The sequence below is a fragment of the Mesoplodon densirostris genome, chromosome 2, assembly GCF_025265405.1.
Source record: "Mesoplodon densirostris isolate mMesDen1 chromosome 2, mMesDen1 primary haplotype, whole genome shotgun sequence".
In the NCBI taxonomy this organism is placed as follows: domain Eukaryota; kingdom Metazoa; phylum Chordata; class Mammalia; order Artiodactyla; family Ziphiidae; genus Mesoplodon; species Mesoplodon densirostris.
In genome coordinates, this window is record NC_082662.1 from 110774413 (window position 1) to 110792372 (window position 17960).

Sequence of the window (17960 nt, forward strand, 5' to 3'; positions counted from 1 at the left end):
CCCCCTGGAGGCCAATGGAGAACCCGCGGGGGCGGAGTTGCGGAGGCGGGGGCGTGGCTTCACGACGTGCTGGGAGTTGTAGTCCTGCCTTCCTCATGGACCTCGGCCCTGGGAGTGGCTCCAGACGGTTAAACCAGTGGGCTGGGCCCGAGCCCAGTTTCCTGGGTTCGGTTCGACCTTGGTCGCTGTTCCCTTTCGGTATTTTATGGGACAGGGTGGTAGCAATCCTACGCTTCTTGAAGAGCTGTAGAGGGGGGAAGATCCTGTTGGAACCTAAAGGACAAATACAAAGAAAGCACAGGATAGAGGGTGCAGGGAGATAGGGACGGGTATTGTTCTTACTTGAATGAGAGGAAATGAGCTAGAGCTACTGCCTAAGAGATGAAGGTTACACTTAAAAGTAGGAGCTCTTTGAACAGGCTAGTATAGGAAGCATGAAATACAGTGTATCGCTAATGAAGCCTTCATCCGTAATGACAAGAGCATCAGAGGGAAGTAAAAGGAGCCTGGAGAGCAATGTTAGGAAGGTTAGAGGGGATTTTGAGTTAAAATCGGGAGGTAAAGTTGTTTGTAAAAAGCAATTCGAGCTATGGAGTTGGAAAATGACACCCCCCCACCCCTACCTCGCCAAGTTACTCAGTTCCTTTTATGTCATACTTCCTCCATTTATTTTCTGAAAATGAACCTCACTGGTGTCTTTTCCTCAGGCTGGGGGAAGGGAAGGCGCAGGGGATGCATATTAGAGCGAAAGAAAATTAAAGTATGAGAAGAGAGTATTGTATCCTCATTTGGATGCAGGTGGGGTTTGTCCTTAGGGAGGATGTTTAGGAAAAAGAGTACCAGGATGGGAAACTGAGGGAAACTGGAATATTGTTCTTGAGAGAGTAATCAAAGTACTCAAAAAAACTATAGAAATTCTTCAGAGAGAACCAGGCTTACCTTCCTTCCTCGAAATGATTTATGTCAATGTATAGATGTATATCCACATAAGAGTTTTACATTTTTTTCTAGGAAATTCTGGGAAGGAGCTGAAGGAATAGATTATATAGATGTACGTGAGAAGTCACCACGCAAATCCTCCCCCAGTAAGGTTAAGAGGGTGGGAACATCCTGGCCAGTGCTCAAGACTCTATTGTCTTGCTTCTGAGCATAGCAAGCCAGAAGACATAGGGATAAGACAACTCTTCTCATCTCTCCTTTGAGCTGTTACCACAGCATTTGCTGACTTAAGAACTGGAATCAAACCTATCTTGTTCATTGGTAGTTCCACAGAGACTTGCATAGTGTCTGACTCATAGTAGATGTTGAATGAATGTTTATTAACTCCCTTAAAAAAATACCTGCATTCTTTTCTTATTCCCTTGCCTCTGAACCCTGAATTGCCTATCAGACTAGGCCTAGCACACTGTGCCTAGCACATACGTTATGTTTGATGTTTCTAAATTGAATTGAATGAAAATGGGAAATATAAAAGCAGAGAGAAGGATAAGATGAACTCCACCCCTGTAGGCTAGAATGAAGGGGACATACCAAGTGACTGAAAGTGGGAGAAGGGGTGTGGCATATACAGCAGGGAAAGAGACTACCTGCTTCCTCCCTTTTCCCATCCTGTGTGCAGAAAGTTGAGAAAGAGGTGAGGTGAGATCAGTACTTAGCAGAGAGGAAGTAACTAGTCTTAACTGAAAGTTGGGTTTTTTTTTTTTTTTTTTTTTAATCAGAAGCAATGCAGCAGGTGCTTGGAGAGTCAGACAATGATGTTGATATTGTTCCCATACTTCATAGTCCGAGACACGCAGAGAAGGGAGACTATTTTCAGTCCAGAAAAAAATGCTCATCCCTTCCTCAGAATATTTTGACAGTGAAGAAAGAGATTGTGATGAAGCCTCAGAGAGAAGGGCAGCTCTGGATAATGATAGTAAGTTAGGGACAGAGAGAGGGAGGGTGAGCTTTTTGTGAGGACTGGGAACCAGGAAGGAAAGTAGGGGAGAGGGGAAACTCCTTGGTAGGCTGGGGTTTTTGTTGTTGTTTGGTTTGGGTTTTTGGGGGGTTTTTGTGGGTTTGTTTGTTTGTTTTGTTTTTCTGGAAGTGGCAGCAGGAGGCCTGAATGGATCTAGTCTAGAGCCAGAGGGTCTCAATGAACATGTTTCCATCAAAGTTCACTTTGCCTCTGTTGATCTGGGCAGCTGTGGCTGAGGACCGCACTGGTAGTAACTGATGGCCCAGTCAGTCAGCAAGTGGGCGGGGAATTCCCCCCCTGGGAGAAGGATTGCTGCAGCTCCTTCCCTGCTTTGGAGGAGGGCAGAAGGCGGGGTAAGTTTGGTGGGAAACGCTGTAATTTCCTTTTTTACTTTCAAGGCACTAGTGCAGAATCCAGAATGGATGTCCTCTTTGTAGCCATCCTTGCTGTTCCACTCATCCTGGGTAAGTACACGTCTCTCCCTGAGCTTTTGAGCCAGGTCTTCTACCATAAATGGGGTGGGAGAAAAGAAAATAAGGAGAGGGCGGGAGGTGCAGTTCAATAAGGAGTGATACCACTTTCTCAGCTGTGTTAGATGTCAGGGCAGAGGGGGAACCTGGAAATTAGGGCCAGGAAAAGGGGAGGAGAGCATAGTCCTGTCAAAGAAGAGACAGCTGATGGGGATGGAGCCCCAGCCATGGGGAGGTCCTAACAAGAGTGAACTCAGCTTGCCATCACCACAGAGTTGAACAAGATGAGAAGGACTAAAGTGAGAGTGGAGAGAGGTGGACTCTTTGAAGGTGGGGCAGTCTGAAACAAGCGAGGGAAGCCAGGGTATCTTCTTTCCCAGCGAGCTGGAGAAAAACTTTGTATTAGTAAAGACACAGAAGGAGTGGCCTTTAGGATAGTGAGTACTGTCTGCCTTCAGGGACAAGGTCCCCAAAGTAGTTTGGCTCCTTCCCTCCTTTGTTCCCAGTCTGCCAGGTGCTCTCATTGTTTCCTTTTCCTCCAGACTCTGTGTCATTGCTTGGGGTTAAGAGAGAGCATTCAAGGAGCTTAGGGAAATATTTAGCAGGAGGCCTAGAATTCCTGACCCAATCAAGTCCAAGCCACATATTTTTAATCCTCGAAAGGAAGAAAAACTAATGCAGATGGATCATTTAGTCCAGCTGACTCATTTTAAGAAAGCGGATGTTAACTGGCTTGTTCAGAGATATTCTACTAGTTAGCATTGAAACTGGAACTAAAGCCCAAGTCCAAAAGGCTGTGTGTGTGTGTTAATTGTGGGAGACACTGATAATAGAGCATCTCCCACAAATACAGTAGGTTTAGAGCATACTGAGGAGTGGATTTGGAGGTCTTAATTTCTGGCGTCCCTCTGCTTCCTACCTTTTTAAGGCTTAGTTTGGCTTACAGTGTGTGAAGGGACCCGTTTTCTCTTCTGGGAGTTCCCGGATTGAAAGGGCACAGTGTAACAGGTCTCATCAGAGTTATGGAGCCCAGAAGACTGAGAAACGTTTAGAGGTACAGAGGCAGGGAGATAGTAGAGTGGAGGCAGAAGGAAAGGAAACTGATAGAGCTGAGGTCAATGTCAGGTGTCCTTCTATTGCTAAGGAGTTCCAGATGCCCCCTGACCTCTAGTCCTTGTCCCCCTAGGACAAGAATATGAGGATGAAGAAGGACTGGAAGAGGATGACTATTATCAGGTGGTCTATTATTACACAGTCACCCCCAACTATGGTGAGTATGTATAAGGTTCTGACCCTTCGCAGGATGGTGAGAGGTTTGGGTGGTGCTCAGTTCTGACACTTTGACTTTTCCTTTACAATGGTATAACTAGGTCAGAGAGAAATGTGGCTATGAGCAAAGACTATCAAGCTCATGATGTTATGTCTCCAACTAGTGATTTTCAATCCTTTAGAAATTGATTGAAACAACGTGAAATTTTTCAAATTTGTACATGATTTTAGACACCAGATTAAAAATATAAATGCATACACATTCACAAACATTTTAACATCAAAAGTTCATTAGAATTATACCAGTAAATTTTACAACTTGAGCAAATTTAAGTATTCTGAACAATTTCTTTCTCTTCTCATTTCCAGATCTAGTGCTACCTTTGTTACTACTAATTTTTTTTCTCCTCCCCAGATGACTTTGGTGCAGACTTCACTGTTGATTACTCTATGTTTGAGTCAGAGAACAAGCTGGTGAGTGATATCTACATGACCCTCTAGGAGGATCAGGATAGGTAACAGTTAAAAAGAAACTGGGCATTGTTGAAATGTAAATGATGAACAGGAATAAAAAGTAGTTAGGTGAACTGAAACTAGGTAGTGAGCCCAAAACAAATTTGTTAACCAAAGCTGGGGATGAAGCCAGAATGCAGTAGGTTTGCTAAGACACTGAAAGGGAGGAACAATCCTTGAGTCAAGGGAAATGGTGAACGGGATTGTACATAATCCATGCAAACATGAAGTAGGGAAGATCCCTGAGTTTAAGTCTTGGGGGATGGGGAGGGGGGAGAAGAGGTGGTGAAGGAGAAAAGAACTCTAAATAGAAAATCTATGAGGATGTTGGATGGAGGCAGTAATAACTCTGTGTTTCCTAATCCTACTGAGGGCAGAACAAGTTGGATAAGGAGGTAAATGAAGCAGTAGAGACTACCATAAGTCGTGAAACAGACCCTGCAGACCATCAGAAGCCTGTAACAGAGAAACCAGTGACAATGGAACCAGTGAGTGGATTGGGGATAAGGCGGGGAGGGAGACAGACAACTCTTACCCTGGATGGATCCCAGGGCTGGTGATGTGCAGCAGAGGGAGGGTTTGGTGGATGGGGGAGCCAAATAACTAGTACTACAATGCAGGTGTTCATCTCAGCTTGGCCATCATCTCTTTCACTGAGATTTAATACTAACCCATATGCAGAACACTGGGAAGATTTGGTGCAGTTAAATTTCAGTTGAATGGTACTTAATGTGTAAGTAACCTATGCCTAAAGCTGCTGGTGATGCTGATGATGATGAAAAAGAAATCTGTGATGTTGTTAGTGTCCTCAAAGTATTCATAAAACTCAAGTTGACACTTATGAAACATTTAAAACAAAATGAAAAGATTTGTAACAATGTTAAATTGCATATACATTTGACAGCATATGACAAACAAGTACTTTAGGCTGTGGAAGGAGAGACACTAGCACAGGCTGAAGTTGTCTGGAAGGCTTTTAGGAGGGAATTATGCTTGAAATACACTTTGAAGAATAGGTGAGCTTTTGATTGGCAGGAAGTTATGAAAGGATGAAAGCAATTAGGGGGAAGAATAGTTATCCCAAGAGTGAAAGAGCTGCATAGACAAGGGGGATGGAACCAGCAGGGTATGTTTAGTGGATGGAGTATGACTGAAGGAGAGGGTATATGGAAAGGAACAGTGGGAAATTAAGAAATAAAATTTACAATGCTCCAAATATTTGCTTGGTAATCTCACATATGGGAAGATAGGGCCAAATTACAGAGTCTGAAGTATCAGGGAAGGTTCAGACTTATAAGCAATAGGGAGCCTAGTAAGTTCTTCAGTGTGGTAAACACACAGTGAAAGTGGTATTTTCGAAAAATGATTTACCTGGTTGTATGAAGGATGCAGTGGAGTGGAGAGAGACTCATGAGATTTGCATCATTCCAGAAACAATCCATTAAAGGTCTGGACTAGGGAAGTGGCATTTTGAATGGAGAGGAGAAAAATAAGAAACATTTTGAAGAAAATGCCTTGCTCCAGTGATAATTTCATATGGGCAATAAATGAGGAGAGAGTTAAAATAACTTAAAAGTTTTAAACATGGATATCTGGGAAAATGGTTGACCAGAATGGGAACTGTGGGAGATTAGAGTGATTTAGGAGTGAAGTTATAAATTTGGTATTTGCCAAGCTGAATTTATAGTGACAGCCCCATGAGGGTGTCGTAAAGGTAGCTGAATTAAGTCAGTGCTACAGTTCTAAGTGCAAAGTCACAGTTACAAAAGTAGAGCTCATTAGAGCCAGTACACACAGAAGACCAAAAGGCCAATGACTGTGCCGGTAGTTAGTAGAAGAGGAATCAACAAAGGAAATGGGGAGGAGCTGATTGGAGAGGTAGGCAGATAGCCAGATTTGTATTTTAAAGCCTAGAAGAGAAAGCTTAATACAATCAATCAAAAGCTCCCAAGAGGCCAAGGAGAAGGAGGTGATTGATAATCACAGAGAAAGCAGTTTTAATTGAGTGGATGTAGCAAAAGCTAGATTTTGTGGAGTTAGAGCGGGAATACATTGTGAGGAAGTGGAGGGAGAGGATAGACCGACCATCTGAGAAATCTGGTAATGCAAAAAGAGAAGCAACAGCTAGAAAGGGCAACAGGATCAAAGTGCAGTCTGAATATAGTTGAACACAGATGGGAAGAATTAGTAGAAATGGAAAGCTGATGCTTGACAAAGACAGATAAATATTTTAAAGTGTATAGTAGGCTCCCTTTAGATTGTAAACTCCGTGAGGACAGAACCACTGTCTTAATTATATTTATGTCCCCCCTCTGGCACCTAGCACAGTGACTAGCATAGTGTCATGCACATAGCTTAAAAAACAAAACAAAAAACATCTCATTGAATTGAGTCAGGTCTCCCAGGTATGGTCAGGAATGGCTGAAAGGCAAAGAGGAAAGGACTTCTTATAGTGATGGGGAGGAGGGCTGGATCTTTCTCTAAGCTCAGAGGAAAGAAGATAGAGATTGGTGTAAAGAGATGGCTATCCTTCCAGAGTGGGAGGTGGGCAGTAGGAAGGGTGACACTAGCCTACTATGAGGGGATGTCTGTATTTTAGCAGAGTCCAGATCTGAACAATGCTGTATCCAGTCTGCAGAGTCCTGGTGCACTCCTCCTGTCCTGGGCCCTCGTTCAGGGGGGGATGTATTTCATGTAGAAGGTGAGAGTGCAGCCACTGGCCTTGGGGGAGTCTGTGAAGCAATTTTACCAGTATCTCTGGCTAGTGTTTCCAGCCTGGTCAATTCTCTCTGAGCTGCTTAAAGAGGGATCACATATAGAAAAATCTTATCTAACTTTAAGGAGGTTTAGGAGATGTTGAGGCAAAGGCCTTTGTCATAAGAGTCATTACTTTTTCTTAACTGGGAGGATTTCAGGACCTCCTAGAGCAGAAGCAGGTGGAATGGAGAAGAAACTTCTCCAGGTTTCCAGTCTGCCTTGAGGAATCAAAGCTGGTTCCAGCCTGGCCTGGTTTAAGGCTCTTCAGGTGCTAGAGGGGGAAATGGGAGGGGCCCTACAACCTGGCAGAGTCAAGAGGCAGAAGTGGGGGTGGTTCCCTAATGTAGGGGAGAGATGGTGGAAAGGGGGAAGGAAGAGAAACCTGTATTATAGGGAAGGAATTTAAGTTGGTAATCTAAATAACTATGGGCATGAAGGGGTTTAGCAGAAGGAAGGAGTAAAGAGGGGAGGGGGACACATCTAGTGGATGTCATGGGGAAATCTAGCTCAAAATAAGAAATCTGGGGGGTTTCCATAGAGGTGGGAGGGGCTTCCTGAGTCCCCTGACCCTGTTTTTTTGTTTTTCCCTTTCTTCGTTTTTTTTTTTTTTTTTTTTTTTTTTTTTAGGAGAGGGAAGGCTGCTACGACTCATTGGATGGGGAGTTGGGAAGAGGAAAGTGGAAGATTAAATAAATAAATGAAATAATCTGGTTACTCTCTACTCTTTTATGAGGGTCAGTTCTAAAGCTGCAACACTGAAGAGAGCACCAAGATAGGTGTGGGAAGGGTAGATTAGAAAGGGAGTTAGGCGACAGTAGAGTTAGAGGGAATTTTTAGGGCTGTGAAAAAATAAACCCTGAAATTTTGGGAAGAATGGAGAAAAACACCCACAAACAACAGGTTTATTCACAGCCTATAATTCCCTCTAATTCTACTGTTTTGCTTTATCATATATGGTGTTGAGACAGTATGTTTGGAGAAAGAAAGTTGAAGTGGAAGTGGAACCCTTTTTTCCTTTTTATAAAATAAGCACATTGTTAAACATATGTAAAATATCAAAAACTACTTAGAATAGATTTTTAAAATTCACACCCTCCTCCCCTTATCTCCCCCCTCCAGCCCCTAACTATGTACCTTTTCAGTTAGTAATTAAGGCATTCGGGGACAAACTGTTTTTTTCTTTTTATAAATTTATTTATTTATTTTTGGCTGCTTTGGGTCTTTGTTGCTGCAGGCTTTCTCTAGTTGCGGCGAGTGGGGGCTATTCTTGGTTGCGGTGCGCGGGCTTCTCATAGCGGTGGCTTCTCTTGTGGTGCACAGGCTCTAGACGCGTGGCCTTCAGTAGTTGTGGCTTGTGGGCTCTAGAGTGCAGGCTCAATAGTTGTGGCACATGGGCTTAGTTGCTCCGCAGCACGTGGGATCTTCCACGACCAGGGCTCGAATCTGTGTCCCCTGAATCGGCAGGCGGATTCTTAACCACTGCGTCACCAGGGAAGCCCAGGGACAAACTTTAAAAAGAAAAAAATTTTTTTTCCTTTTATCCTTCGACCCTAATAAGAACTGGGCTGCCCCCTTGCGGCCTCTTCGATGTTATAGCTTCAATCAGCCCACAGTCCCTGGGTCCTGTCCCCTTCTCTCCACTGTGCTCTCAATACTGCAAGGGGGAGTTCCCCGGTGGCGTAGTGGTTAGCACTACGGGCTTTCGCTGTGGTCACCCGGATTCAATTCCTGGTTGGGGAACTGAGATCCCGCAAGCCTCCCGGCACAGCAAAAGAAAACAAACAAACAACAAAACAAAGCACTGCAAGGGCCAGTGAATAGTAAACTCCGGACTTGCCACCCTCCGTCCTTCAAATCTTCTCCAGAGGACAAATGAAGAAACTGAAGCTGGACAAGTACATAATCTAGGAGATAGAGACCTACCCACTCTCCTTTTCTTGTGCTAAGAAACACAGAACTAAGGGCGCAGGGCCCGGGGAACCGGGGTAGAAAAGTCAGGAGCAACCCAGCGGGGCTTTGACCTCTGGAGTCGTGGCGGGCTGGCATCTGAGCTGGTAACGTGCGTGGCGGGTTACATAAGGAAAGGGCTGGTGGAGCCGCCCCAGCGGGAGCCGGGGGAAAGGACGCGGTGTTCTCGGCAGCAATCCCCACCCTCCTCACCCAGCAGGGCAGGAGGCACCCAACTTGTAGGAGGAGGAGGAGGGGAGGGTGAAACAGAGACCGGGGTGTCACGAGAGCTGGGCCGCCGAGAGGGGGAGAGTATACATAGTGGCACACATCCATTCTCTCACACACGTTGCAGACGCAAGTCGCTGATCGTTTCCACGTGCTGCACTCGTGAGCTGAGGCGCTGAAAGAGCAGGCAGAGGGGTCGGTTCCCAAGGAAGAGCCAAGAGTCCCACATCTCAAGGCTCACCCCTTAGGTCACACAACCAGTCTGCACACTCCAGCTGCGCGGCTCCGGCACACCACCATCCTATTTAAAGCCACAGGCTCCGCCCTTTTCCTCCCCTCCCTTCTTTTCCACTCTTTTTCCATCCTCCTCCTTCTCTCATCACCGGGTCCTCCTCACTAGCCGCATGTAGGGGCGGAGCACGGAATGCTTACCTCCAACCAATCGTCACCTGACTGCCTCTTTACTGGCCGAGCCCCTGTATGCTGTAGCAAATGGAATGTGAACTTCAGTAACGAGAGTCACGTGCCACCGGCTAGACAACCAATGAGGGTGCGAGGTCTGTGTACGCCGGGGGAAGGCACGTGCGGAGCTGCACGTGTCTGGGAGGGGGAAGGGGCGGGACCCAGTGGGAGGGAGGTGGAGGTGGGTAGCCCTGACCCGACAGTCGGAGTAGGAGCTGGAGAAAGCCTGAGCTGAGCCGACCGACACAGGTGAGGAGACTCAGGTCAGGGAGCGATCCGCGCAGGAGGATCAGACCCGGTGGGAGTGGGCTTAGGGGCCCAACGCGGATATTGGTATTGCGAGGGACCGCATCACGTGGCAGGCGCGACTGGAGATGGTCCGGCGCAGGGATCCTGATCAGAAAGCTTGGCAAGAGGAGGGAGTTTGCTGCCGGGTCCCTACGTGGGTTCGGGTGCCGCAGATTTCCGGCTTGCCGGTGGCGTGGTCTCAGGTAGAGAGGCTCGCTGCGGGGTCAGGATGAGACCAGAAGAGGTGAACCGGGGAAAGGTGTCAAATCATTATATTTACTCTGAACTGAGGGGAAAGAGTCTGTGTCAGGATAAGAGCTGCTCTGCGGAGGCCAGAGAGGCAATCCAGGTTCTTAATGGAGGAGGGGAGGCGGGGAAGATGACTTTTAAAATTGTCCCTGAGACAGGTAATATTGGGGAGGGAGAGAAGAGATATTATGATCGCAGACAGTACACCCTAGTCTCCCAGTCCATTTCCTAATACTCAGATTCTGGTTTCAAACTCCCTCGCTTTGCTCTTCAGTTGCAGGTCCCGATGTTTGGGTACTCCGGGAGCTGCTCTCCAGCCCCTACCTCTGAACCCATGGATTCTCCATCTAGCGTTTCTTCCTACTCTCTTTATTCCTCTTTTTCCACCTCCCCAGTGAACAGTGACTCTGGCTTCCCCTCGGATAGTGAGAGGGAGGACAAGTGGGCCCATGGCCCCAGGCCAGACACTGTTGGTCAGAGGGGAGGTTCTCGGCCCAGCCCTGGTCCTATCCGCTGCAGGCAACGACCCAAGGTTTCCAGTAAGCAACCTACAGCATCTCACTTGGAACAGCGGGTCTTGGCTTCTTCTATGTCAGGATCTGGGGTCAGAAGATCAAGAGGTGGTGAATTGGAGACCAGTCTAAACATCCAGGGTTGTACCACAGAAGGAGACCTGCTCTTTGCTCAGAAGGTAAGAGAAAGCTGGGGAAAGGAGATACGACCAAGTGGTTTAGCACCCAGTTGGTTGGTAAGGACCCCATGAGGATAGTATTGGCTCTCAGATTGGGAGATGGAAGAATAAGTACTGGTGTGGGCAGTTCTTGGTCTTCTCATACCCTTTGTCCCGTTTTTCTACAGTGTAAAGAGCTCCGAGGATTCATACCCCCTCTCACAGACCTACTGAATGGACTGAAGATGGGTCGATTTGAGAGAGGTAGTTATCTGATTACTTGCATTCATTTGAGCTACATTCATCTCTCTGTCTCTCAAAATATGTTTTGAATGTGTATTTCTCTTAAGTCTTTGTTTGGGGCCTGGAATGATTCGCTTTTTCTCCTGTGACAATTTCTTTAGGTGAATCCATTTTAACCCCTTCTGTCTTTTCTTTACCTGATTAAATTCTTGAATCTCAATCCTTGAGCTCTCTTTCTCTTTCTTGACCCCAGGATTGAGCAGTTTCCAGCAGAGCGTAGCAATGGACAGGATCCAGCGTATAGTAGGTGTTTTGCAGAAGCCACAGATGGGGTAAGTTCCCTTGATTCTTTCCTCAGTACTTCATAAAAAAGGAGCTCTTTCCTCAGTACTTCATAAAAGAGGAGCTATCTCCAGTCCTGTCCTGTTGCTTTTTTCACACCTAATGGCTTTTTCCCCCCCACAGAGAGCGTTATCTAGGAACCCTGCTACAGGTAGAAGGAATGTTAAAGACTTGGTTTCCTCATATAGCTGCCCAGAAGTCATCACTGCATAGTCAGCTGACCAAGGTGAGAACTTATAAACCTGAGGAAAAGGTAGGGAAATAACCAAAGAAATGAAGGGCACATGCAGAAATGGGCTCCCTCTTCCATTTTCTTTTGGATCTTTTCATCTTTTCAACAAGTTTTCTTTTCAGGGAAGGGAATGCCTAAGCTTCCTTCATTGTCTTGATTTCTAGGTGTTTTGGGGTTCTATTTTGTTTGGATCATTTCAAGGAACTCCATGGAATTTAGCCCTGTTCCTCATGTTGTAGCTTATCTGCTTTCTGCATAGATACAGAATGCTTTTTACCTGGCCAAATGAATCATGCAGGAAGATTCCTCAGCTTCTCTCTGCAAATCTTTTCTCTTCTGCTGCCCCTAAACCCCTTTCCCTCTCCCTCTTTTTACTCCTTCCCAAGTACCCTTGTATCCCTCTGGAAGCATGGGTTTTGAGGACTGGTCACAAGAAGTACATCACTGGGAGGGGTGAAGGCACCCATGGGGTACCCATAAGGAGAGTGTTGCAAAGATTCTTTTTTTTTTTTTTTTTTTTGCGGTATGCGGGCCTCTCACTGTTGTGGCCTCTCCCGTTGCGGAGCACAGGCTCCGGACGCGCAGGCTCAGCGGCCATGGCTCACGGGCCCAGCCGCTCCGCGGCATATGGGATCCTCCCAGACCGGGGCACAAACCCGTATCCCCTGCATCGGCAGGCGGACTCTCAACCACTTGCGCCACCAGGGAGGCCCAAGATTCTTTTTTTATTATTATTTTTTTATTTATTTTGGCTGTGTTGGGTCTTCGTTGCTGTGCGCGGGCTTTCTCTAGTTGCGGTGAGCAGATGCCAGTCTTCGTTGTGGTGCTCGGGCTTCTCTTGTTGTGGAGCACGGGCTCTAGGCGCACAGGCTTCAGTTATTGTGGCACGCGGACTCAGTAGTTGTGGTGCACGGGCTTAGTTGCTCCGCTGCATGTGGGATCTTCCCAAACCCATGTCCCCTGCCTTGGAAGGCGGATTCTTAACCACTGTACCACCAGGGAAGTCCCTGAAAAGATTCTTAGATCTAGTGTGGAATGACCTATTTTCTGTGCCTTCAAATAATAGAGTATGTAAGGGGCACTCAAATGATAGGGAGAGAAAAGTCTCCTGTAGCTAATGGATAGTTCTTGTTTTCAACTGCTGTGGGAATAATTGATTTAAAAATAAGCAGGAGGGGACTTCCATGGTGGCACAGTGGTTAAGAATCTGCCTGCTGGGCCTCCCTGGTGGCGCAGTGGTTGAGAGTCCGCCTGCCGATGCAGGGGATACGGGTTCGTGCCCCGGTCTGGGAGGATCCCATGTGCCGCGGAGCGGCTGGGCCCGTGAGCCATGGCCGCTGGGCCTGCGCGTCCGGAGCCTGTGCTCCGCAACGGGAGGGGCCGCAGCAGTGAGAGGCCCGCATACCGCAAAAAGAAAAAAAAAAAAAAAAGAATCTGCCTGCTAACCCAGGGGACACGGGTTCGAGCCGTGGTCTGGGAAGATCCCACATGCCACGGAGCAATTAAGCTGTGCGCCACAACTACTGAGCCTGCACTCTAGAGCCCACAAGCCACAACTGCTGAGCCCACGTGCCACAACTACTGAAGCCCGCGTGCCTGGAGCCCGTGCACCGCAACGAAGAGTAGCCCCCGCTCACCACTACTAGAGAAAGCCCGCGCAGCAAAAAAGACCCAACGCAGCCAAAAATAAACAAATAAATAAATTAAATAAAATAAAAAACAGGAGGGGGACTTCCCTGGTGGTGCAGTGGCTAAGAATCTGCCTGCCAGTGCAGGGGGCATGAGTTCGAGCCCCGGTCTGGGAAGATCCCACATGCTGCAGAGCCACTAAGCCCCTGTGCCACAACTACTTACTGAGCCTAAGTGCCACAGCTACTGAAGCCTGTGCGCCTAGAGCCCGTGCTTCGCAACAAGGGAATCCACCACAATCAGTAGCCCGTGCACCACAACAAAGAGTAGCCCCTGCATGCCGCAACTAGAGAAAGCCCATGCACGCACAGCAACGAACACCCAAGGCAGCCAAAAAAAAAATAAATAAAATAAATTTATTTTAAAAATTAAAAAATAAATACATAAACATAAGCAGGAGGATCTTGCCTGCATATTAATCTACACTTCTTAAGGAACTCAACATAGGAAATTAGAACTTAAAATACAGAAATTGGGAAATGATGATTCCAGTTAAAAATAGACTTTTTAGAAAGAAGTTCTAAAATAAATTAGTTTATAAATAGTGAGAATCTATGGGACCGTTTGTTTCATTTTGTATACATGTGAATAGCCAGCGCCTATATAGTGTGTGGTACAAGAATTTGTTAAATAAATGAAAGTACAGTTTGGTTACTAAAGCTTTTACTTAATCATGGCCTGACAGGAAATTATCTATTGCATAAAACAAGGTATGTTAGCATTACAGAGTTCCCAAGGAAAGCAAATGTTTAAGCAACCAGGTGAAGTTAATCTGAAAGCTTTCTCACATAATTTTTTCTCTTTTCTCCCCGTCCCTAGCATTCTCCAGGCCACCACAGTTATCCAGCTGCTTCCTCTCCTGCACTTTCTGTGGAAAAGATGGACCAGACACAGCTAGGACAGCTAATATTGAAACCAAAGCAGCCTTGGCACCTCACTGAATGGCCAGCTATGAACCTCACTTGGATCCACACTACTCCAATTTGCAATCCCCCTCTCAGTTCCCCAGGTACCGTCTCCTTTAGCCATGGTCCTTTAGGCACTGGAACCAGCATTGGTGTCATCCTTTTCCTCCAGCATGGAGTACAGCCCTTCACCCACTCAGCCCCAACCACCCCAGTTCCATCTACTACTACAGCATCTCCTGTCATCCCTGGTGATCCTAAGAAACTATCTGGAGAGGGGCCTTGTTGCCACAATTTGCCAGTAACTCTGCCATCAGACTGGAGCCATACCCCATCCCCTCCTGGTCTACCCACCATGACCAGAGAGATGACCATGGGAGACCTAGAACAGATGAGAAGCCATCCTTCTATTGCTCCTGATGTCCATCCCCTCAATCCCTAATGCAGGACTTGAGACGTAGTTTCTAATTTGTGTAAATATATGTCTCTCTATATACTTTTTAAACTGTTAATGTGTGAATTTGTGTTGAGGGAAGAGAAATCCTTTCTGATTAAATAAATTTTATACCTAAACAGTTTGCTGACTGGGGGAAATTGAAACCTTCTGCCTCGAATACCAATATTTATCCTCTGAGCTGCAAGAAAGAAAGGGGATGGGAATGTTTGTGAACCCGAGCTCCACCAAATTAGAAGTCTGGATGGGACAATATACGTCCTGTGGGAGAGGAAAAGGGACTCTCTGCTGCTATCTTCCTAGGGAACACCCTTGGGACAGTTACAGGGTTCAGAGTTGGGTTGTTTTTTCATTCAGGCTCAGAGACTAGTACCTTTCTGTTTGTGTCTCTCACTCTTGTAACCTTCCAGCTGGCCCAGACTAGCAGGTTCTACTGCTCTGGGGTAGCTCTTTGCCTTGTTGGGAGCTGTTGATGCTTGTGGCTAAATGCATATGTAATCTACTGCTGCCAGAGGAGGGACACAAAAGCCTGAACAGCCACTGTGGTTGCCAGTTTTGAAGAGGAAGCGGTGCCCCAGAACTGTCAGAATGGGAAGTCCCCTCAGATGCTGGGCCTCCTTCTTCAAAAAACTGCAGCTGCTAAATGTATGCTACCCAGTGTCATCAAAGGGCAAAACTGAAGTCTGTGAATTTACCTACGTCTACCCTTCTCCACGTATTACTCTTTCTGATTTGTCACAGTTTCCATCAAAACCATGTCCTCTCCCAGCCTTGGCAATGTTTCAGGCTACTTAGTCATTTTAGTTATTGCACATTGGCTACTTAGCATATTTCTCATAGCTGGTTATACATCTTTCACCTGTTTCTCAAGTCCTCTGTTCTCAGTGAATTATTGTCTCATTTTATTTCAGACAACATGCCCTCCCCTTAAGGCAAACTTCTCCAGTTGTGCTTTTGATTACGTTGCACCTCTGGAACTTTTGCTGAGTCACTTATGCCCTCTTTACCTTGTAACTTCCATTTGTTATGAATTATTTATTCTTTCTTTTTCCTACAAGTAATAATTATTCCTCCTGCAAGTATGATCAGGTACCCCCTTCTTGAAAATATCTCTCGAGGGACTTCCCTGGTGGCACAGTGGTTAAGAATCCACCTGCCAATACAGGGGACATGGGTTCGATCCCTGGTCCAGGAAGATCGCATATGCCATGGAGCAACCAAGCCCATGCACCATAACTACTGAGCCTGCGCTCTAGAGTCTGTGAGCCACAACTACTGAAGCCCACACTCCTAGAACCTGTGCTCTGCAATAAGAAAAGCCAATGCAATGAGAAGCCTGCGCACCAAAATGAAGAGTAGCCCCCATTCATGCAACGTAGCCAAAAATAAATAAATAAATTTTAAAATAACTTTAAAAAAAAGAAAATATCTCTTGAGCCCAATTGCCCTCTTTCTCATCTTTTCTCTATAATTCTTGACAGAGTAGTCTAGGGACTTCCCTGGCAGTCAGTGGTTAAGACTCTCTGCTTCCACTGTAGTGGGCATGGGTTTGATCCCTGGTCAGGGAACTAAGATCCCCCATGCCATGCAGTGCAGCCAAAAAATTAAAAAACAAAAACGAACAAACAACCGCCCCACCAAAAAAAGAGAAGTCTAATCATACTCTTTCTGACTCCTTTCCACCACTCAGTCTTTAAATTCTTGCAGCGTAGCATCCACTGCTATCACTCTACTGCACCTTCTTAAGTCACTAAGAAGATCTTACAGAATTAGAGTATTATAATGTAGCTTCCATCCAGTCAATAGCTAGATTCAGGGGCTTTTACAAAGCCTAGGTAGTCCATGCTCTCGGTATCATTTGACACTCTTGGTAATGCCTACTGAAACTCTCCTCCCTTGGATCCCATATCAGCATGCTATCCTAATTCTCCTCTTACCTATCTGGCAACAACTTCTATATCTCTTAATAGCCTCACTTCTTCCCACTCCAGAGTATGCATGTTCCCTTAGGCTCAGCCCTTGGCTCTTTTCTCTAACTACATTCCTTCACTTCAAGGTTTCATCTCCTTTCATGGTTCTAATTATTGCCTCAACTTAGAAGACTTCTGAAGCTTCATCTCCAGTCCCAATCTTTCCCGAGATGACATACTGAATGTCTATATTTCTGCTGGACAGTTCCATTTACATATTACTAACAGTTAAAATATTGAAAATTTCAGCATTTTAGAGCCAAGAGGGTACCAGCTGTATCTAATTCAACCCCTTCATTTTATAGATGAGAAAACTTAGGTAGCTTGTGTAAGACAACACAATGTGTCATACAGAACTCATTTTCCAGTCTGGTACCTTTTCTAGTGCTCACCAATCAAACTATTATCCTTCTTTTAGAGATGTCCCGTTCTGCCTTTTTACAACCTCTTTTTCTCCTGTTAATGATGGTACCATCATTTTTCTTTTAATTCTTTAAAATATTTATTTATTTATTTATTCATTATTTATTGAGGCCGCGCCGGGTCTTAGTTGCGGCACACGGGATCTTCGTTGCCGCGTGCGGGTTCTTTAGCTGTGGCGTGTGGACTCTTAATTGCAGCATGCGAACTCTTAGTTGTGGCACGCGGGATCTAGTTCCCCAGCCAGGAATTGAATCCAGGCCCCCTGTATTGGGAGCACAGAGTCTTACCCACTGGACCACCAGGGAAGCCCCAGTACCATCATTTTTCTATATAACTAGGCTTTTTTTTAATAAATTTTAAAATTTATTTTTATTTATTTATTTTTGGCTGCATTGGGTCTTCGTTGCCGTGCGCAGGCTTTCTCTAGTTGCGGGGGCTACTCTTCCTTGCAGTGCGCAGGCTTCTCATTGTGGTGGCTTCTCTTGTTGCAGAGCTCGGGCCCTAGGCACGCGGGCTCAGTGGTTGTGGCTCGCACGCTCTAGAGTGCAGGCTCAGTAGTTGTGGTGCACGGGCTTAGTTGCTCCACGGCGTGTGGGATCTTCCCAGACCAAGGCTCGAACCCGTGTCCCCTGCATTGGCAGGTGGATTCTCAACCACTGCGCCACCAGGGAAGTCCAAAGCTTCCGTTTTTGTGTGAGTTCTATTAGCATAATTGATGAGGATGCATCTGTGTGTGTGTATGTGCCTCTGTGTTTTAGGGGAGGTAACCAAAGAACCTTATTACACAAGTACCTGGTTAGGACCCACTTTCTTCTGTGCCTTTCCCTACTGTTTTCCAGTAGATCCGAACATATGTGAATAACCATAAAATGATATATATGTAGAAGTAACA

General features: G+C 46.0%; 1 protein-coding gene across 6 annotated transcripts; it reads left to right on the forward strand.

The window, feature by feature from the left end:
* The first annotated feature begins 102 nt into the window (after positions 1-102).
* LOC132482086 (uncharacterized protein C1orf54 homolog) lies at positions 103-14748 on the forward strand. Of its 6 annotated transcripts, none has more exons than XM_060087136.1 (10): positions 103-198; positions 2356-2421; positions 3614-3697; positions 4112-4170; positions 4587-4697; positions 10415-10831; positions 10999-11074; positions 11307-11385; positions 11519-11621; positions 14136-14748. In XM_060087136.1, the coding sequence occupies exons 2-10, from the start codon at positions 2376-2378 to the stop codon at positions 14661-14663; spliced, it is 1503 nt and encodes a 500-aa protein (XP_059943119.1). In that variant the 5' UTR covers positions 103-198; positions 2356-2375; the 3' UTR covers positions 14664-14748. The 6 variants fall into 6 exon arrangements, with proteins under 6 accessions (XP_059943119.1, XP_059943143.1, XP_059943151.1 ...); XM_060087143.1 differs by lacking the exon at positions 103-198 and adding an exon at positions 1872-1915; XM_060087160.1 differs by lacking the exons at positions 10415-10831; positions 10999-11074; positions 11307-11385; positions 11519-11621; positions 14136-14748 and adding exons at positions 6809-6910; positions 7594-7650.
* The last annotated feature ends 3212 nt before the right edge of the window (positions 14749-17960 follow it).

Excerpts from the sequence above, each read along its gene's own strand:
- LOC132482086 (XM_060087136.1), top strand. The coding sequence starts at position 2,376 with ATGGATGTCCTCTTTGTAGCCATCCTTGCTGTTCCACTCATCCTGG. Across the intron at positions 4,171-4,586 it reads TTGAGTCAGAGAACAAGCTG|AACAAGTTGGATAAGGAGGT; the intron begins GTGAGTGATATC and ends TACTGAGGGCAG. Across the intron at positions 10,832-10,998 it reads ACCTGCTCTTTGCTCAGAAG|TGTAAAGAGCTCCGAGGATT; the intron begins GTAAGAGAAAGC and ends GTTTTTCTACAG.